Consider the following 25,408-nt stretch of genomic DNA (forward strand, 5'->3'; position numbering starts at 1 on the left):
GTTTGGCCACAAAAACGAGCGTATGTCCACTAGGGCGTATTGTGATAGTGGAGCCTGACGTACACACAAGATCATTCGCAGAAACACATGACTGTCGATGGAAAGAAAAATATACTATGTATTCAGACACCTGCCACTGCTGCCGATGTCCAGGAGAGGATTATGAGAAGCCCCAGGAAATCAATGAGAAAATGGTCCAAGTAGGGCAAGGGAAGTTATGAGAGCAACATGTCTCTGCGTACTGAAGCCACCGAGTGTTAGCAACGCTAAGAGTCGGTGTTTTGTAATCGGCCAGTGGTTAAGTTCATAGTTATTTGGGCTTCTATTCTTACACTACCAGGAGGAACAGAAGCATTGATGAATGGATTAGGAGACATTTAGGGGCATTGGTGGACCCAGTGATGATCTTTCTTCTCTAGCTCTCTAATTCGCCCAAAAATTCAATATGGTGGACTATGCCAGGCCACCAGAATACCAGAGAATCCTCCAGTGGGCCCAGGATCTGAAACAATCGTGGACCACAAAGTTTCAACAGAAGACACCCCATTTGGATCCAATCACTCGCTATTTGTGTTCTGCCCAGATGAAGGGTGAATCTAAGAATGATTTTTAGACCAAGAACTCTTATTGCGATTTCTCTCTTCGAGCCACAGACTTTTATTTATATATTTAATGGCCTTCAGCTCATTCTCAAGCCATGGCGACTTAATGGTTGAACGCTCTGTATGAAGATCGATCATGCGCAAGTCTAAACAGGTCCACCAGGGTCTTCTCTGTCTTATCTTGTTGGTATCAAGTCATCGGATCTCTGTTCTTCCTTTTCGCTTTGTTAATTCTATTCTTCCGAACATGATGTCCTTCTCCAGTGATCGCTCTCTTCGTATGATGTGTCCAAAGTAGACAAGTCATAGTTTGGTGATGCTTCCTCTGAGTGACATGTCTGGCCTGATTTGTTCCAAAATTGATTTGTTTGTTCTTCTTGCTGTCCATGGTACTGACAATATCCTTCTCCAACACCACATTTCGAAGGTTGTCGATTGTTCTTCTGTCTAGTTTCTTTATCGTCCAGGTTTCGCATCCGTATGTTTCCACAGAAAGGACTAAACTATGCATGAGCCCTATCTTCGTCGCCAATTAAATGTTCCTCAATTTGAAGACCTCGTCCAGTGACTTCATTGTTGATTTGCCCATAACTATTCTCTTACTGACCTCCAGCATCATCGCTACACAGACTTTTACCAGAACTTAAATATGGGAATTCACAATGGTTGGCTAATTGTACACTGTGCACAAAGACTGGAAATTACAAGGCATAGGCAATATGTCTGGACTCTGGGACTGGCATTCAGGATATATACACAGATATTGTCAGATCTGATTATGTGGTGCTGTGTATGGAAACTTCTGTTACCTTGCACGATGAGCTGCGCTTCGGAACGTGTTTTCCCAGCTGCGAATCTGACGGTTCCTGACATTGCAGGATATGTATTCCGCAGGGTGAGCTTGTGCCGGTTCCCTCTGACCTCGATAGCGATGTCACCTCCATTGTGCAACATGGCCCCATTTAGGCTCCACTGTGGAGGTCTGGACGGGGGAATGGAGACCTCACACTCGAAACAAGCGTCATCGGGGGCCGTCACTCTGACATCTCTCAGGTTTTTATGCAGTTGGATGGTTAAACCTGAAACCAATCGATTTAAAGATTTAGAGACAATGTAATATTGCAACTCTCCAACTAGTATTTCCCAGGATAGGACTTCTTATCCTCTGCTGTCATGTAAAACATAAACATATACAGTATGCTTTTTTTTACATTCTACTATAAAATAAGATGTTTATTCATAGGTATGTTATGTCACAAATCACTTTCTTGCCTCTTCAATTAGTAGAAACGTTGATTGGTGCTCACCCTCCACTAGCAAACGGCCTGAGGTCTGGCCTCCTGTGGTCTTCATAGTATAGAGGTCCTCATCTTCCGGGCCAACGTCATTGATGAATAGTGTTCGATAGGCGTCCTCACTGGTGATCTGGTACTTGTCACAGGAAGGAATGACTTGGCTTCCTTTCAACCAACTTACCGAAGCTCGTGCTGGACTGACCTTGCATTCAAATATGACACGATGACCTTGTAGAGCCGTCTTGTCTCTCAGTGATTTTACAATGCGGACAGGTAGCTCTAAAGGAAGATTAGATGAAGGCAGTATTATAGTAGTTATATTCCTGCACATAGAGGGCAGTATTATAGTAGTTATATTCTTGTACATAGGAGCAGTATAATAGTAGTTATATTCTTGTACATAGGGGCAGTATTATAGTAGCTATATTCTTGTACATAGGAGCATTATTATAGTAGTTATATTCTTGTATATAGGGGGCAGTATTATAGTAGTTATATTATTGTACATGGGGCAGTATTCTAGTAGTTATATTATTGTACATAGGGGCAGTATTATAGTAGTAATATTCTTGTACATAGGGGTCAGTATTATAGTAGTTATATTCTTGTACATAGAGGGCAGTATTACAGTAGTTATATTCTTGTACATAGGGGCAGTATTATAGTAGTTATATTCTTGTACATAGGGGCAGTATTATAGTAGTTATATTCTTGTACATAGGGGGCAGTATTATAGTAGTTATATTCCTGCACATAGAGGGCAGTATTATAGTAGTTATATTCTTGTACATAGGGGCAGTATTATAGTAGTTATATTCTTGTATATAGGGGCAGCATTATAGTAGTTATATTCTTGTACATAGGGGCAGTATTATAGTAGTTATATTCTTGTACATAGAGGGCAGTATTATAGTAGTAATATTCCTGTACATAGAGGGCAGTATTATAGTAGTAATATTCCTGTACATAGAGGGCAGTATTATAGTAGTTATATTCCTGCACATAGAGGGCAGTATTATAGTAGTTATATTCTTGTACATAGGAGCAGTATTATAGTAGTTATATTATTGTACATAGGAGCAGTATTATAGTAGTTATATTCTTGTACATAGGGGCAGTATTATAGTAGTTATATTCCTGCACATAGAGGGCAGTATTATAGTAGTAATATTCCTGTACATAGAGGGCAGTATTATAGTAGTAATAGTCCTGTACATAGAGGGCAGTATTATAGTAGTTATATTCCTGCACATAGAGGGCAGTATTATAGTAGTTATATTCTTGTACATAGGAGCAGTATTATAGTAGTTATATTATTGTACATTGGAGCAGTATTATAGTAGTTATATTATTGTACATAGGAGCAGTATTATAGTAGTTATATTCTTGTACATAGGGGCAGTATTATAGTAGTTATATTCCTGCACATAGAGGGCAGTATTATAGTAGTAATATTCCTGTACATAGAGGGCAGTATTATAGTAGTAATAGTCCTGTACATAGAGGGCAGTATTATAGTAGTTATATTCCTGCACATAGAGGGCAGTATTATAGTAGTTATATTCTTGTACATAGGAGCAGTATTATAGTAGTTATATTATTGTACATTGGAGCAGTATTATAGTAGTTATATTCTTGTACATAGGAGCAGTATTATAGTAGTTATATTCTTGTACATAAGAGCAGTATTATAGTAGTTATATTCTTGTACATAGGAGCAGTATTATAGTAGTTATATTTCTGTACATATGAGCAGTATTATAATAGTTATATTCTTGTACATATGAGCAGTATTATAGTGGTTATATTCTTGAACATAGGAGCAGTATTACAGTAGTTATATTCTTGTATATAGGAGCAGTATTATAGTAGTTATATTCTTGTATATAGGAGCAGTATTATAGTAGTTACATTCTTGTACATAGAGAACAGTATTATAGTAGTTATATTCTTGTACATGGGGGCAGTATTATAGTAGTTATATTCTTGTACATAGGGGGCCGTATTATAGTAGTTATATTCTTGTACATAGGGGGCAGTATTATAGTAGTTATATTCTTGTACATAGGGGGCCGTATTATAGTAGTTATATTCTTGTACATAGGGGGCAGTATTATAGTAGTTATATTCTTGTACATGGGGCAGTATTATAGTAGTTATATTCTTGTACATAGGAGCAGTATTATAGTAGTTATATTCTTGTACATAGGAGCAGTATTATAGTAGTTATATTTCTGTACATATGAGCAGTATTATAATAGTTATATTCTTGTACATATGAGCAGTATTATAGTGGTTATATTCTTGTATGTATGGGCAGCATTATAGCAGATATATTCTTGTACATAGGAGCAGTATTATAGTCGTTATATTTCTGTACATATGAGCAGTATTATAATAGTTATATTCTTGTACATATGAGCAGTATTATAGTGGTTATATTCTTGAACATAGGAGCAGTATTACAGTAGTTATATTCTTGTACATAGGGGGCAGTATTATAGAAGTTATATTCTTGTACATAGGAGCAGTATTATAGTAGTTATATTCTTGTACATAGGGGACAGTATTATAGTAGTTATATTCTTGTACATGGGGGCAGTATTTTAGTAGTTATATTCTTGTACATAGGGGGCAGTATTATAGTAGTTATATTCTTGTACATAGGAGCAGTATTATAGTAGTTATATTCTTGTACATAAGAGCAGTATTATAGTAGTTATATTCTTGTACATAGGAGCAGTATTATAGTAGTTATATTTCTGTACATATGAGCAGTATTATAATAGTTATATTCTTGTACATATGAGCAGTATTATAGTGGTTATATTCTTGAACATAGGAGCAGTATTACAGTAGATATATTCTTGTATATAGGAGCAGTATTATAGTAGTTATATTCTTGTATATAGGAGCAGTATTATAGTAGTTATATTCTTGTACATAGAGAACAGTATTATAGTAGTTATATTCTTGTACATGGGGGCAGTATTATAGTAGTTATATTCTTGTACATAGGGGGCCGTATTATAGTAGTTATATTCTTGTACATAGGGGGCAGTATTATAGTAGTTATATTCTTGTACATAGGGGGCCGTATTATAGTAGTTATATTCTTGTACATAGGGGGCAGTATTATAGTAGTTATATTCTTGTACATGGGGCAGTATTATAGTAGTTATATTCTTGTACATAGGAGCAGTATTATAGTAGTTATATTCTTGTACATAGGGGACAGTATTATAGTAGTTATATTCTTGTACATAGGGGCAGTAGTATAGAAGTTATATTCTTGTACATAGGGGCAGTAGTATAGTAGTTATATTCTTGTACATAGGGGCAGTATTATAGTAGTTATATTCTTGTATATAGGGTGCAGTATTATAGTAGTTATATTCTTGTACATAGGGGCAGTATTATAGTAGTTATATTCTTGTACATAGGGGCAGTATTATAGTAGTTATATTCTTGTACATAGGAGCAGTATTATAGTAGTTATACTCTTGTACATAGGAGCAGTATTATAGTAGTTATATTCTTGTACATAGGGACAGTATTATAGTAGTTATATTCTTGTACATAGGGGCAGTATTATAGTAGTTATATTCTTGTACATAGGGAGCAGTATTATAGTAGTTATATTCTTGTATATAGGGTGCAGTATTATAGTAGTTATATTCTTGTATATAGGAGCAGTATTACAGTAAGTAGTATAGAAGTTAGCTATATTCTTGTAAATCTCTTTACTCTTTTCTATATATTATATTTTGAGCTACTTTTGTAATTATCGCTGAACATTTTGATTTGCGAACATTAATCTCTTAACAAGCCCACACACATTAGGGAGAAGATTTTGTCTGTTACCTTTGACTTTGAGGTTTGCTCTTGACTCTACTCTTCTGGCTTGAAACAGAATTTCTCCAGAGTCTTCACATTGAGCCCCACAAATAAGAAGAAAGTGTCTTCTTCCTGCAGAAACATGAAACACCATGTAACAAAGCTGAAAAGGAGCATTTTGCAGTTGGGAATGCGTTCAGTTTGATGCTATTGTAAAAGATTAGAGTTTGGTCAATGCCAGTTCCCAAATAATTTAATATGGAGGATGCTATTGTATTATTATTATTATTATTATTTATTGTTATAGCGCCATTTATTCCATGGCGCTTTACAAGTGAGGAGGGGTATGCATAATAAAAACAAGTACAATAATCTTGAACAATACAAGTCATAACTGGTACAGTAGGAGAGAGGACCCTGCCCACGAAGGCTCACAATCTACAAATTGTATTGATGTCTATGAAGAAAAATGTCTGCTGCAATGGTGTAATGGGGTATTGGATGGCAAAACTAAATGTAAATTGTAGTAACATTAGAAGAAATCATTTCTCATATAGAACATAAAAGAAGCTAGATAATAATATAATACATTAGGTAAAATTAAAAAAAAGCTTTTTGATGTACATGGGAGATATTCCTTTTAATTCTCATGGACTGAATTACTAATGTGGGTATTGATTCTTCTATCACTTTATATTGAAAAAACTTCAATCAGTGAAATGGCTGATAACAGGGAGCAATGGATGACATTCACCTGCATGGCACATAGAGATATGATGGATTTAGGTGTATTGTTTCTATAAATCGCATTATCCCATATGCGTTCATATGGTACATAATTATCTATATAAAGCACTAAACACCTTCTTGTCGGATCTTCGTGGTGGATGTTACTTTGATTTTCTCCCCATTTTTGAACCATTCTCCTTTGGCCTGGGCGCAGGATAATTCGCAGATGAATGCCGCGTTGTCGTTCTCCGCGATCTCGACGTCCTGCAGGTCTTTTAGGATTTGTGGTTCTTGCTCTGTCGATATTGAACATATAGAACATTTATAATAACTTATTAGACTTAAAAAAAACTACAAAAGCCCAAAATAACCTCTGTCAGGTACTATAATAAAATCAATTACTCTGTACCAGACGCCCCATAAACAAATTTCACAAATCTCAGACCAGACCCCTTCAATAAATACAAAACCCTGACCAGAGCCCCCATATAAATATGATCCCCCAGAGCCTTTTAACTAATAAAGACCCAGACCAGACCCCCTCTTAGTGCAGACCCTAAGCCAGACCCCCTCTAGTAAAGACCCCAGATCAAGATATCCTAAAATGCATTCCTCAGACCCAATGTGCCTCTCCTTATTACCCGTGCTTGCCAACTTTTGCTGTTTGAGGAGAGAGAAGACCTCACCCCATTTTGGGTGGTCACCTCCCTCTACTCCCATTTTCCGCACCCCCATGTCATGGCCCCTGTCTACTTAAGACTGCAGGGCACAAGAAATTTCCAATTTATGGGAAATTTAGAAAATTTTCATGGGAGATTGTGGATTCTTTCTGGCGTCTGTTAGGGCTTTACATTTTTTCAGGAACATTATGAACTTTCTAGGTAAGTTGGCGGCAACTATGTCAGAACAGATGTCTTTAAAGAAGGATCTATAAGCAGGATATTCGACCACAAGCTAAAGGCATGAGTGTAAAGTCCCTTTAATGTTCAGTACATTCATACGTTGCTTGTAGTATGTTGTTGAGGCATTTTTCGAGAAATCCATCCTTGAAGTTTTAATCACAAGTGCAGTGGGACGGGCACTGCACTTCCAGTTCTGTTGTGTCCTCCCTTCACACCGCCTGTTTTTTGATTGACAGGTTACTCCTCTCTTAGTGACCTGTCTCCCCAGCAGGTGCTGCCATTGTCGGGGTTCACTTAATCAGAAGGGGTGGCACGTCCGCACCGAGCTCCTACTGATATTGCCGTAGCCAGTCTATTAATCTCACAACGTCATTGGGAGGTCATTGTGCATGAACTGCCCTTTTTATTAATCAAGCCTGGGCAATGATGGTTCCTGCACAAGGGAGACAGGTCACTAAGAGAAGACTGACCTGTCAATCAAAGACTGGAGGCCGGCGGTGGGCAGGGAAAAGGGAAGGAGCACAGCAGAGGAGGAAGTGCAGTGCCCGCCCCGCTGTACCTGCAATTAAAACTTCAAAGGTGGGCTTCTCAAGAATGCCCCAACAAAGTACAGCCAGCAAGGTATGAATATAATAGGCCATGAAGTGGCTTTACTCTCATGCCTCTAATTAGGGCCCCTAGAGGTTGAATTTCCTGCTGACAGGTCAACGCTCAGCCCTGGTGCTAAGACCAACATTAGTCAGCCCAGGCATGATAAAGAGTGTAAAAATGGAAAGTTGTGGGGATATTTGCTGCTAGAGAAACTTGTCAGTTCTTCTGGCTTTCCAAAATGAGTATCTTAGTGGAAGACTTACCAAGAACACGCAACGTTGCAGAGGCACTAAGGTCGTCCGCGTGGCATGTGTATGTCCCAGCATCTTGAGGCCCACACTGACTAATGTGAAGTATTCTCCGGCGCCCCACAGAGAACATACGACACAATGTGCTCAGGACCAACTCTTCCCCGTCCTACAAGAAAATCGGAACAGTTCTGACAATCACAGGGAAAAGTGTAAAATGCTCAGCATGGAACTTCAAACACCGCTCTGTATGTTCTGCTTCCTTCATATCTAAAGTTAAATCTAGAAGTTTCCATCCACTATATAAAAAGACACATCTGCATTTTTTTTTCTCAATATCTGACATGAGATCAGAATAAAACTTTCCTGTTTTAGGTCCATTAGGATTACCATAATTATTAATATTTGCCAAATGTCAGAATAATCAAAGAGAGACAGAATGTTTAAAGGCATTTTTATTCCTTACTGCAAAGTCAAAAGGTTATATACACTAAGATTACTATGCCTTTAAACAATTCTGGACTGCCCATATGATGTCATGTGTTTGGAAGCTTCTGACAGGTTTTTTTGGCAAAATCTGAGTTAATTAGAGACACACCTGTGGATGTATTTTAATGCACACCTGAAACACACTGCTTCTTTGTATGGAATCATGGGAAAGTCTAAAGAAATCAGCCAAGATATCAGTAAGAGAATTGTGGACTTTCACAAGTCTGGCTCATCCTTGGGTACAATTTCAAGATATTTGAAGGCGCCTCGTTAATCTGTACAAACAATTATACACAAGTACAAACAAGAGGGGAATGTCCAGCCATCATACCACTCAGGAAGGAGATGGGTTCTGTGTCCCAGAGATGAACATGCTTTGGTCCGACATGTGCATATCAACCCAAGGACAAAAGCAAAAGACCTTATGAAGATGATGGCAGAAGCTGGTAAGATTGTGTCAATATCCTGTTATGATCCTAATGGCAGAGGATGTCAGGAGTACCAGCTAAGTCTGCAAACACAAAAGACCAGCTCATAGGGAAGTGGTAACTAGGCTGACCGTATACCTGATCCTAACACAAACAACTAGCAGCAGCCGGGGAACGTACCTACGTTGGTTCTAGACGTCTCGCGCCAGCCGGAGAACTAACTAACCCTTTCAGAGAAAATAAGACCTCTCTTGCCTCAAGAGGAAAGACCCCAAAGTTAATACAAGCCCCCCACAAATAATAACGGTGAGGTAAGAAGAAATGACAAACGTAAGAATGAACTAGATTTAGCAAAGAGAGGCCCACTGACTAATAGCAGAAAATAGAAAGATGACTTATGCGGTCAGCAAAAAACCCTACAAAATATCCACGCTGAATATCCAAGAACCCCCGCACCGACTAACGGTGTGGGGGGAGAATAACAGCCCCCCTTGAGCTTCCAGCAAAATCAGGAATCACATTTTAAACAAAGCTGGAACAAAATAAGGAAAATTCAAATGCACAAAAATAAGAAAGCAGGACTTAGCTTATCTTGCAAAATCAGGAGACCAGGAGACAGGAGAAAACAGACATGGTCTGATAACAACGATTCCAGGCACAATACAGAGTATCCAGGAAGTTTATATAGGCACACCCAAGGCCAAACGAATCAGGTGGGTGCCAACCTGGGGAAAGACACTCCAAGTGCCATACCGCTAATGACCACAAGAGGGAGCAAAGAAATATAGTTCACAACAGTACCCCCCCTTTAAGGAGGGGTCATCGAACCCTCACCAAGACCACCAGGGCAATCAGGATGAGCAGCGTGAAAGGCACGAACCAAATCGGCCGCATGAACATCAGAGGCGACCACCCAGGAATTGTCCTCCTGACCATAGCCCTTCCATTTGACCAGATACTGAAGCCTCCGTCTAGAGAGACGAGAGTCCAAGATCTTCTCCACCACATACTCCAACTCGCCCTCAACCAACACCGGAGCAGGAGGCTCAGCAGCAGGAACCATAGGCACCACGTACCGCCGTAACAAAGACCTATGGAAAACATTGTGAATGGCAAACGACACCGGAAGATCCAAACGAAACGACACCGGATTAAGTACTTCCAAAATTTTATAAGGACCAATAAAGCGAGGCTTAAACTTAGGAGAGGAAACCTTCAGAGGGACATACCGAGAAGACAACCAAACCAAATCCCCAACACGAAGTCGTGGACCCACACTGCGGCGGCGGTTGGCAAAGCGCTGAGCCTTCTCCTGTGACAACTTCAAGTTGTCCACCACAAGATTCCAAATCCGCTGCAACCTATCCACCACGGAATCCACCCCAGGACAGTCAGAAGGTTCAACATGACCCGAGGAAAACCGCGGATGAAAACCAGAGTTGCAGAAAAATGGCGAAACCAAAGTAGCGGAACTTGCCCGATTATTAAGGGCAAACTCAGCCAATGGCAGGAAGGTCACCCAATCATCCTGATCCGCAGAAACAAAACATCTCAAATAAGCCTCCAGCGTCTGATTAGTTCGCTCCGTTTGGCCATTAGTCTGAGGATGAAAGGCAGATGAAAATGACAAATCGATGCCCATCCTAGCACAAAAGGATCGCCAGAATCTGGACACAAACTGGGATCCTCTGTCAGACACGATATTCTCAGGAATGCCGTGCAAACTAACCACATTCTGAAAGAACAAAGGAACCAAATCAGAAGAGGAAGGCAACTTAGGCAAGGGCACCAAATGGACCATCTTGGAAAAACGATCACAGACCACCCAGATGACAGACATTCCTTGAGACACCGGAAGATCTGAAATGAAATCCATGGAAATGTGCGTCCAAGGCCTCTTCGGGACGGGCAAGGGCAAAAGTAACCCGCTGGCACGAGAACAGCAAGGCTTAGCCCAAGCACAAATCCCACAGGACTGCACAAAAGATCGCACATCCCGCGACAGGGACGGCCACCAAAAGGACCTAGCCACCAAATCTCTGGTACCAAAAATCCCAGGATGCCCTGCCAACACTGAGGAATGAACCTCGGAAATAACTCTACTGGTCCATTTATCAGGAACAAACAGTCTGTCAGGTGGGCAAGAGTCAGGTCTACCAGCCTGAAATCTCTGCAACACACGTCGCAAATCAGGAGAAATGGCCGACAAGATTACTCCCTCTTTAAGAATACCCGCTGGCTCTGAGACTCCAGGAGAGTCAGGCACAAAACTCCTAGAAAGAGCATCAGCCTTCACATTCTTTGAACCAGGCAGGTACGAGACCACAAATTCAAAACGGGAGAAAAACAACGATCAACGAGCCTGTCTAGGATTCAGGCGCTTAGCGGACTCGAGGTACATCAAATTTTTGTGATCAGTCAAGACCACCACACGATGCTTAGCTCCCTCGAGCCAATGACGCCACTCCTCAAATGCCCACTTCATAGCCAACAACTCCCGATTACCAACATCATAGTTCCGCTCAGCAGGCGAAAACTTCCTAGAAAAAAAAGCACATGGTCTCATAACAGAGCAACCAGGGCCTTTCTGCGACAAAACAGCCCCTGCACCGATCTCAGAAGCGTCCACTTCAACCTGAAAGGGAAGTGAAACATCAGGCTGGCACAAAACAGGCGCCGAAGTAAACCGGAGCTTCAACTCCCGGAAGGCCTCCACGGCCGCAGGAGCCCAATTAGCAACATCAGAACCTTTCTTGGTCATATCCGTCAAAGGTTTTACAACGCTAGAAAAATTAGCAATAAAACGACGGTAAAAATTAGCAAAACCCAAGAACTTCTGAAGACTCTTAACGGACGTGGGTTGAGTCCAATCATGAATAGCTCGGACCTTGACTGGGTCCATCTCCACAGTAGAAGGGGCGAAAATAAAACCCAAAAAGGAAACCTTCTGCACTCCAATGAGACACTTTGAGCCCTTCACAAAGAAAGCATTATCACGCAAAACCTGAAACACCATCCTGACCTGCTTTACATGAGAATCCCAATCATCAGAGAAAACCAGAATATCATCCAGATAAACAATCATAAATTTATCCAGATACTTCCGGAAAATGTCATGCATAAAGGACTGAAACACTGAGGGGGCATTAGAAAGCCCAAAAGGCATCACCAAGTACTCAAAATGACCTTCGGGCGTATTGAACGCAGTTTTCCATTCATCTCCCTGCTTAATGCGCACAAGGTTGTACGCACCGCGAAGATCTATCTTGGTGAACCACTTGGCACCCTTAATCCGGGCAAACAAGTCCGACAATAGTGGCAAAGGATACTGAAATTTGACAGTGATTTTATTCAAAAGCCGATAGTCTATACACGGTCTCAAAGACCCGTCTTTCTTGGCCACAAAAAAGAATCCCGCACCAAGAGGGGAAGAGGATGGACAAATATGTCCCTTCTCCAAAGACTCCTTAATATGAGCACGCATCGCGGCATGCTCAGGTACAGACAGATTAAATAGTCGTCCCTTAGGAAATTTACTACCAGGAATCAAATCTATAGCGCAGTCACAGTCCCTATGAGGAGGAAGAGCACTGGACCTGGACTCACTGAATACATCCTGATAGTCCAGCAAATACTTAGGGACTTCAGAAGGAGTAGAAGAAGCAATAGACACCGACGAGGAATCGCAATGAATTCCCTGACAACCCCAACTTGACACGGACATTGCCTTCCAATCCAAAAGTGGATTATGGATCTGTAACCATGGCAGACCTAAAACGACCAAATCCTGCATTTTATGCAAAACAAGAAAACGAATCACCTCCCGATGTTCAGGAGACATGCACATGGTCACTTGTGTCCAATACTGCGGTTTATTCTCCGCCAATGGCGTAGCATCAATTCCTCTAAGAGGAATAGGATTTTCTAAAGGCTCTAGGACAAAACCACAGCGCTTGGCAAACGATAAATCCATAAGACTCAGGGCAGCACCTGAATCCACAAATGCCATAACAGGGTAGGAAGACAATGAGCAAATCAAAGTCACAGACAAAATAAATTTAGGCTGCAAGTTACCAATGGCGACAGGACTAACAACCTTTGATGGCCGTTTAGAGCATGCCGAGATAACATGTGTAGAATCACCACAGTAAAAACACAACCCATTCTGACGCCTATGATTTTGCCGTTCGGTTCTAGTCAGGATTCTATCACATTGCATTGAGTCAGGCGTCCGTTCAGACAACACCGCCAGAGGATTAACAGTTTTGCGCTCCCGCAAACGCCGATCAACCTGGATGGCCAGAGCCATAGAATCATTCAGACTTGTAGGAATGGTAAAACCCACCATCACATTCTTAATGGCTTCAGAAAGGCCATTTCTAAAATTTGCGGCCAGAGCACACTCATTCCATTGAGTAAGCACGGACCATTTCCGAAATTTTTGGCAGTACACCTCAGCTTCATCCTGGCCCTGAGAGATAGCCAGCAATGCTTTTTCTGCCTGTATTTCAAGATTGGGCTCCTCATAAAGCAATCCGAGCGCCAGAAAAAACGCATCAATATTTGCCAATGCCGGATCTCCTGGCGCCAATGAGAAAGCCCAATCCTGAGGGTCGCCACGCAAGAAGGAGATAACAATTTTAACTTGTTGAGCTGAGTCTCCAGACGAACGAGGTCTCAAAGATAGAAACAATTTACAATTATTCCTAAAATTCCCAAATTTAAATCGATCTCCAGAGAACAGCTCAGGAATAGGTATCTCAGGTTCTGACATAGGACTGCTAATAACAAAATCCTGAATGCCCTGCACACGTGCAGCAAGCTGATCCACACTAGTAATCAGAGTCTGAACATTCATGTCTGCAGCAGAGCTTCAAGCCACTCAGAGATAAAGGGGAGGAAGAAAAAAAAAACAAAACACCTCAGACTTCTTTTCTTATAATCCCGCTTCAGCAATGCACTTATTTGGGCCTGGAATACTGTTATGATCCTAATGGCAGAGGATCTCAGGAGTACCAGCTGTCTGCAAACACAAAAGACCAGCTCATAGGGAAGTGGTAACTAGGCTGACCGTATACCTGATCCTAGCACAAACAACTAGCAGCAGCCGGGGAACGTACCTACGTTGGTTCTAGACGTCTCGCGCCAGCCGGAGAACTAACTAACCCTTTCAGAGAAAATAAGACCTCTCTTGCCTCATGAGGAAAGACCCCAAAGTTAATACAAGCCCCCCACAAATAATAACGGTGAGGTAAGAAGAAATGACAAACGTAAGAATGAACTAGATTTAGCAAAGAGAGGCCCACTGACTAATAGCAGAAAATAGAAAGATGACTTATACGGTCAGCAAAAAACCCTACAAAATATCCACGCTGAATATCCAAGAACCCCCGCACCGACTAACGGTGTGGGGGGAGAATAACAGCCCCCCTTGAGCTTCCAGCAAAATCAGGAATCACATTTTAAACAAAGCTGGAACAAAATAAGGAAAATTCAAATGCACAAAAATAAGAAAGCAGGACATAGCTTATTTTGCAAAATCAGGAGACCAGGAGGCAGGAGAAAACAGACATGGTCTGATAACAACGATTCCAGGCACAATACAGAGTATCCAGGAAGTTTATATAGGCACACCCAAGGCCAAACGAATCAGGTGGGTGCCAACCTGGGGAAAGACACTCCAAGTGCCATACCGCTAATGACCACAAGAGGGAGCAAAGAAATATAGTTCACAACAATATCCACAGTGAAACGAGTACTGTAGCAACATGGGCTGAAAGGCCACTCTGCCAGGAAGAAGACATTACTCCAAAAGAAACTTAAAAAGATAGATGAATGTTTGCAAATTCACAGAGGAGCAAAGACCTTAATTTTTGGAGACATGTCATGTGCTCTGATGAAACTAAAATTGAACTTTTTGGGCATAAAGACCATTGTTACGTTTGGAGGAAAATGGCAGAAGCTTGGAAGCCTAAAAACACCATCCCCACTGTGAAACATGGTGGTGGCAGCAGCATGTTGTGGGGTTGTTTTGCTAAAGGAGGGAGTAGTACACTTCACAAAATAGATGGCAGCACGAGAAAAAAAGATTATGTGACAAAACTGAAGCAACATCTCAAGACATCGGCCAGAAAGTTAAAGCTTGGGAGGAGGTGGGTCTTCTAAATGGACAATGACCCGAAGCATACTGCCAAAATGGTAACATAGTGACTTAAGCATAATAAAGTCAATGTTTTGGAGCGGCCATCACAAAGCCCTAATGGCAATCCTATTGAAAATTTATGGGCCAAGCTGAGAAGGCCGGTGCGACCAAGGCGACCTACAAACCTGGAGCAGTTTCACCAGTTTTGTCAGGAGGAATGGACCCAAATTCCGATCAACTATTGTGAGAAGCTTGTGGAAGGAAATCCCAAACGTCTAACCCAAGTAATTCAGTTTAAGGGCAATGGTAACAAATACTAATGAAATGGATGGAAACTTTTGACCTTGCAGTAAGTAATAAAATTGCCTTATAACATTCTCTCTCTCATTATTCTGGCATTTGGCAAATATTAATAATTATGGTAATCCTAATTGACCTAAAATGGGAAAGGTTTATTCTGATTTCATGTCAGATATTGAGGAAAACATGCCGATGTGTCTTTATATAGTGGATGGAAACTTCTAGTTTCAACTGTACAGGTGAAAGCCCATATTCTTGTCCAATAGGGGGCAGTATTATAGTAGTTATTGTCTTGTCCATAGGGGGCAGTATTATAGTAGAGAGAGGAACCCTTTGCGTTACCTTGCTCCACGTCACAACGGCTTCCTGTTTGGAGACCTCGCATTGGAATGTCGCAAGCCCGGCTTCATGGACGACAAAGTCCTGAGGTGGTTGCGTGATGGTAAGCGGGTGCTCAGTGACAGTCAGCTGTGCCATGGTTCTCAAAGTCTCAGTGGTAAAGGCAATCACTGAAGTATCGGGTAGTGCAAGGTCCACAAGACGTAGAAAATGTTGCCGCCCACTCGATCTTATGACGCAGCCATCATCAGACGTCAGGCGGACGCCACCTTTCCACCATTCTCCTTTCAAATCATCGTGGGACAACTCCACCGAAAACTCAATGTCACTTCCCTCCTCGCATCGTACGTCTTGTAACCCTTTCTTTATAGCAATACTTCGAGCTGTGGTGGAGAGTAACAAAGTAAACCAAAAGGGAACTGAAAAAGACTTAATTTTTTCAAGAAAAATGCTATAATACTTACGTAGCACATTGAGACGGCAATCGGTTCTGTCATGAAGACTTTCACAGCTGTACCTGCCCCGGTCGGAAGCATGGACGCCATGGATGGTAAGCGAATGGTTGTGCCCACTTTCTTGAATGGTAAATCTATCACTGGGCTGAATAACAACACCCTGCTTCACCCAATGAACTTCTGCCTTCTCAGTGGAGACCCGGACCTCAAAGCTGACATCTTTTTCCTCTTCCACCTCCATGTCCTCCAGCCCCTGAATAAACATCACATGAGCCTCTGCAGAAAAAAAAACAACATAAATCTCGTCAAAGAACTCTGTGTGTGAATCTCCAATAATTAATGGCAGACAAAAATGAAGCAATCAAATATAAAGAGCATGAAGAAAAACCTCATCATCTTGTATCCGTTGTAACCACTCATCTATACCTTCCCAAATAACTGGCAATGATGTTGACATACAAGGCTAAAACCGTATGCCAACTGTGGCCCGTGTACCCTTTGTAGGCAGAAAAACATATTCATCGCTAAGAACAATCTCAGGTTCCACACATCAGTCCAATTCCCCACCAATGTTCCAACCCTACGATTCTATTCCGACCTAACTCCTTTTCTCTTCCTTTCTCATAGGTGCAATTATTGAGGGACTGTTTTGTGGTTTTTGGTGGACAACCATTAGATTGAAAATGTAAATGTACCCAACTGGAATCAGTTTTAACACTAGCAATGCATGCGTTTTGGATTTTCACATACAACTTTTTCCAATTTGCAAAATCACCTTCAATGGAAACCAAAAGATCTAGTCTACACCTCTCCTTGACATTTGTATTCTTTGTTTTCAGACAATTATAACAAAGTCCAATGTTCGTGAATTCTTGTTAAAGATATCACATATTTAGTATCTGGCCAAAAAGAATGGGGTGAATGATAGACAACAAAGGTATGGACCAGCTCATACTTGACGCATGTTCCTACCTTGGACTCTTAGTCTTGCCCGTGAGATGAGGCCTTCAGCATTAGCAGTGATGGTTCCAGAGTCGGAGAGGCGACAGCCATGCAAAGTCAAAGAGTGACAGAGTCCATTACTAGCCATACTGGCTCTCCGGTCTGAATTCAGAGGGGAACCATTGAGTTCCCAGTTGAGAATCACATCCTCCGGAGATACAACACATTTGAAAGTGGCAGTGTCTCCTTCCAGGACAGTGATGTTCTGGAGCTCAGTGATAAATTCCACTTGCCGTGGGGCTAGAAATACAACCATCGCAAATATATCATTATACAAAACGGCTAATGACATCACCAACCAACACAAAGCTGCCCCAAAAGATAAGACCCGTACATGAACTAAAGGTCTTTACCTTCCACATGGACTTCAGTATGTAACTGATCCGTGCCGGCATCACAAGTGTACCTTCCGGAGTCTGAAGGTCGAACACTTTGTATGGTAAGTTGTCGGTGAACTCCTCGAGATATGATTTTGACCCGGCCTCCAGACACCAGCTCCTCACCATCTCTCAGCCAGGTCACCTTGAAATTTGGACGTGATATCTCACAAGAAAGCACCAGGTCATCCCCGGTAATCAAAGTATGGTGCTCTGGAGTTCCAGTGTTGCCCACAATGGTGACCGGAGGTGCTAAGAGAGAGGAAAGCAAATTAGGGCCCAAACTAAAATACTCTAAATCAAAACCAAAAAATGACCGCCAAGCAAGAAGTGCAGCCCTTCTCAGCCGAAACAGCAAACGTCACTACGGGCAATGTCATCTGAGAATAGGCACTGACAGGGAGGCATTGCAAGCATGGGGGTTAGGAGGTCTGCAGAGGCACAGCACAATATGATGGAGGCATGGCAGGAGGGAGGAAGGAGGCAAAGCAAGGACACAGGAGGGCAGAGAGAGGATTATAGAGGGGCTTTGGAAAATTTTGAAAATTAATTAGCTTGGCTACAAGCAGACAACATGTTAGATGCAGAAAACGTGTTATTATGTTTGATTTTTATGGTAATGACCACATCAAACTTTATAACATGTGGATATATAATAGAAAGAGCAAAACGTGTCATTATAAAAGATAGAATGGAAACTGCACCCAACAATTTCTTTTGAGCACTACCCATTAAATAATGCATGAGCTGATCGCTAAAAAACTCTTCACTACACTGACATCATCTCACCAGTCCCTACAGGCTTACAACACCAGAGAAATTCCAGTGTAATATAAACTTTATATCCCTGTACACAGGGGCAGTATTATAGTAGTTATATTCTTCTTCATAGGGGCAGTATTATAGTAGTTATGTTCTTGTACATAGGAGCAGTATTATAGTAGTTATATTCTTGTACATAGGGGCAGTATTATAGTAGTTATATTGTTGTACATAGGGGCAGTATTATAGTAGTTATATTCCTGTACATAGGAGCAGTATTATAGTAGTTATATTCTTGTACATAGGGGCAGTATTATAGTAGTTATATTCCTGTACATAGGGGCAGTATTATAGTAGTTATATTCCTGTACATAGGGTCAATATACATATACTTATAGTTATATTCCTGTGCACTATAGCAGTATTATAGTAGTTATATTCTTGTACATAGGAACAGTATTATAGTAGTTATATTCCTGTACATAGGAGCAGTATTATAGTAGTTATATTCTTGTACATAGGGGCAGTATTATAGTAGTTATATTCTTGTACATAGGAGCAGTATTATAGTAGTTATATTCTTGTACATAGGGGCAGTATTACAGTAGTTATATTCTTGTACATAGGAGGTAGTATTATAGTAGTTATATTCTTGTATATAGGAGCAGTATTATAGTAGTTATATTCTTGTATATAGGGGCAGTATTATGGTAGTTATATTCTTGTACATAGGAGCAGTATTATAGTAGTTATATTCTTGTATATAGGGGCAGTATTATAGTAGTTATATTCTTGTATATAGGAGCAGTATTATAGTAGTTATATTCTTGTACATAGGAGCAGTATTATAGTAGTTATATTCTTGTACATAGGAGCAGTATTATAGTAGTTATATTCTTGTACATAGGAGCAGTATTATAGTAGTTATATTCTTGTATATAGGAGCAGTATTATAGTAGTTATATTCTTGTATATAGGGGCAGTATTATGGTAGTTATATTCTTGTACATAGGAGCAGTATTATAGTAGTTATATTCTTGTATATAGGGGCAGTATTATAGTAGTTATATTCTTGTATATAGGAGCAGTATTATAGTAGTTATATTCTTGTACATAGGAGCAGTATTATAGTAGTTATATTCTTGTACATAGGAGCAGTATTATAGTAGTTATATTCTTGTACATAGGAGCAGTATTATAGTAGTTATTTTCCTGTACATAGGGTTCAGTATTATAGTAGATATATTCTTGTACATAGAAGCAGTATTATAGTAGTTATATTCTTGTACATAGGGAGCAGTATTATAGTAGTTATATTCTTGTACATAGGGGCAGTATTATAGTAGTTATATTCTTGTACATAGGAGCAGTATTATAGTAGTTATTTTCCTGTACATAGGGTTCAGTATTATAGTAGATATATTCTTGTACATAGGAGCAGTATTATAGTAGTTATATTCTTGTACATAGGGGCAGTATTATAGTAGCTATATTCTTGTACATAGGGGCAGTATTATAGTAGTTATATTCTTGTACATAGGGGCAGTATTATAGTAGTTATATTCTTGTACATAGGAGCAGTATTATAGTAGTTATATTCTTGTACATAGGGAGCAGTATTATAGTAGATATATTCTTGTACATAGGAGCAGTATTATAGTAGTTATATTCTTGTACATAGGGGGCAGTATTATAGTAGTTATATTCCTGTACATAGGAGCAGTATTATAGTAGTTATATTCTTGTACATAGGGGCAGTATTATAGTAGTTATATTCTTGTACATAGGAGCAGTATTATAGTAGTTATATTCTTGTACATACGAGCAGTATTATAGTAGTTATATTCTTCTACATAGGGAGCAGTATTATAGTAGTTATATTCTTGTGTATAGGGGCAGTATTATTGTAGTTGTATTCTTGTACATGGGAGACAAGGTAATTTATTCTGTGTTTACCATGTAACTTGCGGATTTCGACACTTACTGGAATTTCTCTTTAGGTCTCATGTTGTGTGATACTATGATGTTCTTTTCTGCCATAATTCATTAGATTATTCATTTTTATTTAATGGTGATTACATCCAAGAGACTTTGTTGGGTGAAGCGAACATTTAACATCTCAGTGGGATGCAATACGGGGTCCCACAGCATAGGCTGGGTGGAGGGGTGGATGCAGGGTTTAGGTGTTATGGGGTATGATGCAGGAGGGTTTTGGTTGCAGTGCCTCTTCGTCACTCCTGTTACCTCCCACAGTGACATAAAAGCTGAAGCTGTCGTTTCGGGCATCGCACAGATATTCCCCTGCGTCATCACGCACTGCTCCAAGGATGGTCAGCAAGCGCTGTGCTCCCCGCTCCTCCATTAGTATGTGCGGATTGTCCTGTAGCCGCTCGCCGTCCTTGTACCATCTCACTTCACCGTCATATCGGGACAGAGACAGTGCCAGCCTGAGGTCCTCAGACACAGTGCACAACCTCCGCGGCATGATCTGGTCACGCTCTAAGACCACCACTACAGCCTCTTCCAAGAACCAAACACCGAGAGGAATTAAGAGTCCCAGGTGATAACGAAGAGGGACAGAATTTAACTGTAATTTCAATCCCCCTTTTAATTAGGTTGCAAAGCACATAATATTGGCAAATAAGGCAATGATCGCATCACAGACGCAGCAGACATTCACCGAAAACATTTACCTCCAATCCATTAAAAAAAAAAACATAATTCTAAACTTCTAGGAAAATCTGATTACTAAGGCAAGTTGGAATAGTATGAGATGACTATGGGTAACTTCTGGGCTTCAGAGGGCAGAGTTGGCTCTGGTATTATGTGAAACTTGTTGTTTTCCAGCTTTATTAATCAGATTTTTGTCAGCACACATGCAGGTGGACGATCCCTTTAATTTGTAATTAGAAATTTTGCACATAAATTTAATTTCTTTATTACAGTTTAAGAGCTAAACTGCCTACATTTGTTTATGAAATCCAAGTGCAAAAATTATTTTTGAACCCAACTGTCTGATAAAAAAAGCTATGCCTGCTTCAGAACTACAACTCCCAGCATTCTATGGCATTTACAGGCTGTAAGGGTATTTTAAAAGTTGGAGTTTTTCGAGAATTGGAGTGCCACATACTAGGTTAGACTGGTATAGAGGAAATGGTCACGATACATTAGTGCACCACAGTAACCAGCTGTACCATCAAGGTCAGCAGCAAATCATCAGCCACCAATGAGAAGACACACGTGGCTGATAATATACAGACGTATCATTGTAACGACACATTCATCAATAATTACAGGGATTTATTATTCCGACCTAGGCTTAGATTAGATCATCGATATCATATTGGTGGGAGTCTGACAACAACCCCAATGATCTATATTTATTGGGCTGTGAGGCCCTGGAAGTAAAATGGTTCCATACACCATGTAGTGCCCATGAATGGTACCGTCAGAACCCTCCTATAGAAGTTAATGGGAGACGGCATGCAGTACCGTTCACAACCACTACACATCATCCGGCGCTGTGGCATTTCTCTCCAGCTGTAGCTGATCACGGTGATCACCTGGGGTTCAGCTGCCCCTGATCTGATTTTCATGACCAATGTTAAGGATGGGTCATAAATATTGAAGTTCCTTTAAATGGTGTAATTCGATTTCACATATAATGACATATCTGCAGAGCTGTCAAAGCTGTTTATTTCTGATACAAAATTTAAAATACCGTCCATACACATTTTTAAATGGACTGAATCGGGAACAACAAAAAAAAATATTTTTTTTTGCCAATTTCTGTATTTTTCGAGTATATCTGCTGCCCAGCTTGCACCTTTGTGTTGCCCCTACAAGTGGTGCAGAGATCGGGTGCGTGCCCAGGAGCACAGACTCTACAAGGTGGTGATATTTTTTTATACTGATGGTCCTGTGCTTTTTATAGTACAAAAGTTTGATGATAATGCAACATTTGATCTGCACACGTCTACATGGCTTTATAGGCTGTTACTCACCATCCACTGTGACTTGGAAGGTGCGGGAGTCGGTGCCAACGCTGCACTCGTACTGCCCCGCATGCTCCGGCTGTGCACAGAGCAGACTTAGGGTGCACTTTTCTCCCTCATCGTCCATAGTGAGATTCCCATCTGGCGCCACTTTTGTCCCATTCCGAAACCATCGAATGGCATCTGGTGTACGAGACAGCTCGCATTGTATGGACAGCGGATCCCCCTCGGTCACGTGCAGCACAGGAGGGGAGCAGCCGGCGCTTACAAACTTGGCGGGGGGCTCTGCATAACAATAATAGAGGCACAAAGGAAGTTAAATAAAAAATAATATTTGTAAAAAAAATCTAGATTTAATAAACTGAGCTCCCTGTTATTCAATAGGCAAAATCTTAGAAAAATCTGATCAATAGTGCCGGCTGAGACGAGGAATGATTGGTGGGACTGATTCTTGACTTGTGCGGTTTGAACACAGTTCTGATCGAAACACGAGTTGTGTCCTTGCTAGGGATGCACTGTCCGACAACATAAGCTTTCACATGGAGTTGTCAGACAGTAGATCCCTAACAATCAGTCTGACTCGGAGTACTCACGGATTGTCAAGAATTACTGTTGAGTTTCATGCAATTTTGGTCAACAAGAATTAAGGAGGCTTGGAGCGGTGGGACTTAGACCAAATCTCTTACTGTCGTTATTAATCAGATTTTTTTGCAGAAAAATAAAGAACTACTTATTTTGAACAAATTACTTATTTTCCTTATTAATCCAATTTTTGTAAAAAGTGAAGAACTTTTTATTTTGAGCAAATCTTTTACTGTCGTTATCAATCAGATTTTTGGAAAAAGTAAAGATCTTATTTTGAACAAATCTCTTACTGTTATTAATCAGATTTTTGTAAGAAATAAATGACTTCTTATTTTAAGCAAATCTTTTACTGTTGCTATTAATCCAATTTTTGTAAAAAAAAAGAGAAGAAAATATTTTGAACAAATCTACCGTCATTACTAATCTTGATTTTGTAGAAAGTGAAGAACTTATTTTGAGCAAATCTCTTACTGTTCTTATTAATCGGAGTTTTGTAAAAAGTAAATAACTTCTTATTTTGAGCAAATCTTTTCCTGTCACTATTAATCCAATTTTTGCAAAACAAACAGAACATATTTTGAGCAAATCTTCTACTGTCATTATTAATCTGAATTTTGTAGAAAGTGGAGAACTTTTTATTTTGAGCAAATCTCTTGCTGTCCTTATTAATCCAATTTTTGTAAACAGTGAAAAACTTCTTACTGTTGTTATTAATCAGATTTTTGTCAAAAGTGAACTTCTTATTTTGAGTAAATCTCTTACTGTTGTTATTAATCCGATTTTTGCCAAGCATTAACTTATTTTAAGCAATTCTTTTACTGTCATTATTCAAATTTTTGTAAAAATTGAAAAACTTACTTAGAGTTAATTTTTTTTCTGTTGTTATTAATCAGGTTTTTGTAAAGAGTGAAGAACTTTTATTGAGCAAAAACTGCCTTAATCACCCTCAGACATTTTCATGATTGGTTCTATTGGTCACCCGGCATGTGGCCCAACTTTCTCCAAGGGATCAGGAGAAGATCACAGATAGCTTTGCCGCACTCCAACCATCTCTTACTCTGTTCTGCATACCATGAAAACCGATACTGTTGAGAAAACTGCCAAGTCAGGCTACATGGGGAAGATCACCCTATATTTTCACAATTGGGCACCATGGTCAATATTTACATTGGGATGGTTGGCGTAGTCACAGAGAGTTTCCAGCATATGGTGAACCTTGAATTTCCTTACCAGATATCTTGACATCAAATGTGATAGAGTCGCTGTCTGTGTCACAGATGTATTCCCCAGAGTCGTCAACGTTGGCTCTTGACAAGATCAAACATCGTCGAGTTTCCTCTGAGATCACCTGCAGGTTCTCATCTTCATCAACCTCCAGGCCATCCTTAAACCAGCGGACTGCACCACTGCTACGCGATACTTCCAGTGCCAGCTCCACCCGCTCCCCTACAATATACTCAAGCTCCTGTGAGCGGACTTCTGGGAACACAATCTTTGTGGGGGGCTCTAGAAAAATACAAAAAGTAATAATATTAATATATGCAGATCATGAAAAGTGGAAGGAAACACAAAGTATGCCAAAAAAACTCAGTAAAGAAAGATAGGCTACAGGCCTACCGAATCATGTTCTGAGTGATGACAATATGGAAAGGAATTTGAGTTTAATATGAAAAATGGGTGGAAAATGATATGGAAGAACAACGAAGTTATGAAGCAAGGTAACAGTTTCAGGACTTAAGAAGGGTGGAGCTGTAATGTTGGAGGACCTTGGAATGGAGATATGACAATGGTTGTGTTAACACAAAAAGTGCAGGAGGGTGGAGAACGATGGAGGAGTGAGGATTATCTACAAGAGCATGGATGGTCTTCTACAAGCGTTGGTATCATGTAGGGTGAGATTTTGTGCCCCACCTTACAGCTCCACTTTCCTTAGTGTTGGATAGCATGGCGCTTACATGACCTCAAGGTCTCTTACCTGTCACTAATACACTGTAGAACACAGCATCGTCCCTGGCATCACAGACGTACTCTCCCGAATCCTGTGCCTGTGCCGAGCGTATAACCAGTCTGCGTATTCGACCATCAGACTCCAACCTGATGTTCTCGCATTCCTCCACCATTACACCATCCCTGTACCAGCGCACATGGGCGTTCTCCCGAGACACCTCGCAACTTAATACCACAGGGTCCCCATTCACGCATGACAACTCCATGTCTTCACTTGTGTTGACAAACTTCACTGGTGGCTCTAGAAAACAATGGCAAAACATTAATAACATATAAGTGGCCTTATATAGACCCTAAGATTATAATATGATATTACACAATTA

The 25,408-nt window shown here is 40.4% G+C and overlaps 1 protein-coding gene across 2 annotated transcripts in view; it reads right to left on the minus strand.

Annotated features, from left to right (window-relative positions):
• The window catches only part of OBSL1 (obscurin like cytoskeletal adaptor 1), a 57,622-nt gene that overhangs the window by 2,175 nt on the left and 30,039 nt on the right, over positions 1–25,408 (minus strand). Inside the window, exons 15-27 of one of the 2 annotated variants that reach the window (XM_077273090.1) lie at positions 25,054–25,326; positions 24,309–24,584; positions 22,503–22,778; positions 20,743–21,018; positions 17,713–17,988; positions 17,330–17,599; positions 16,367–16,633; positions 15,906–16,285; positions 8,220–8,373; positions 6,598–6,759; positions 5,762–5,866; positions 1,910–2,176; positions 1,412–1,681 (exon numbers count right to left, since the gene is read on the minus strand). In XM_077273090.1, coding sequence (XP_077129205.1) covers positions 1,412–1,681; positions 1,910–2,176; positions 5,762–5,866; positions 6,598–6,759; positions 8,220–8,373; positions 15,906–16,285; positions 16,367–16,633; positions 17,330–17,599; positions 17,713–17,988; positions 20,743–21,018; positions 22,503–22,778; positions 24,309–24,584; positions 25,054–25,326 — 3,252 coding nt within the window. The remainder of the gene's footprint in view (positions 1–1,411; positions 1,682–1,909; positions 2,177–5,761; positions 5,867–6,597; positions 6,760–8,219; positions 8,374–15,905; positions 16,286–16,366; positions 16,634–17,329; positions 17,600–17,712; positions 17,989–20,742; positions 21,019–22,502; positions 22,779–24,308; positions 24,585–25,053; positions 25,327–25,408) is intronic. The other variant, XM_077273091.1, reaches the window with a different exon arrangement.

Source organism: Ranitomeya variabilis, chromosome 7 (genome assembly GCF_051348905.1).
Source record: "Ranitomeya variabilis isolate aRanVar5 chromosome 7, aRanVar5.hap1, whole genome shotgun sequence".
NCBI classification, from domain to species: Eukaryota; Metazoa; Chordata; class Amphibia; order Anura; family Dendrobatidae; genus Ranitomeya; species Ranitomeya variabilis.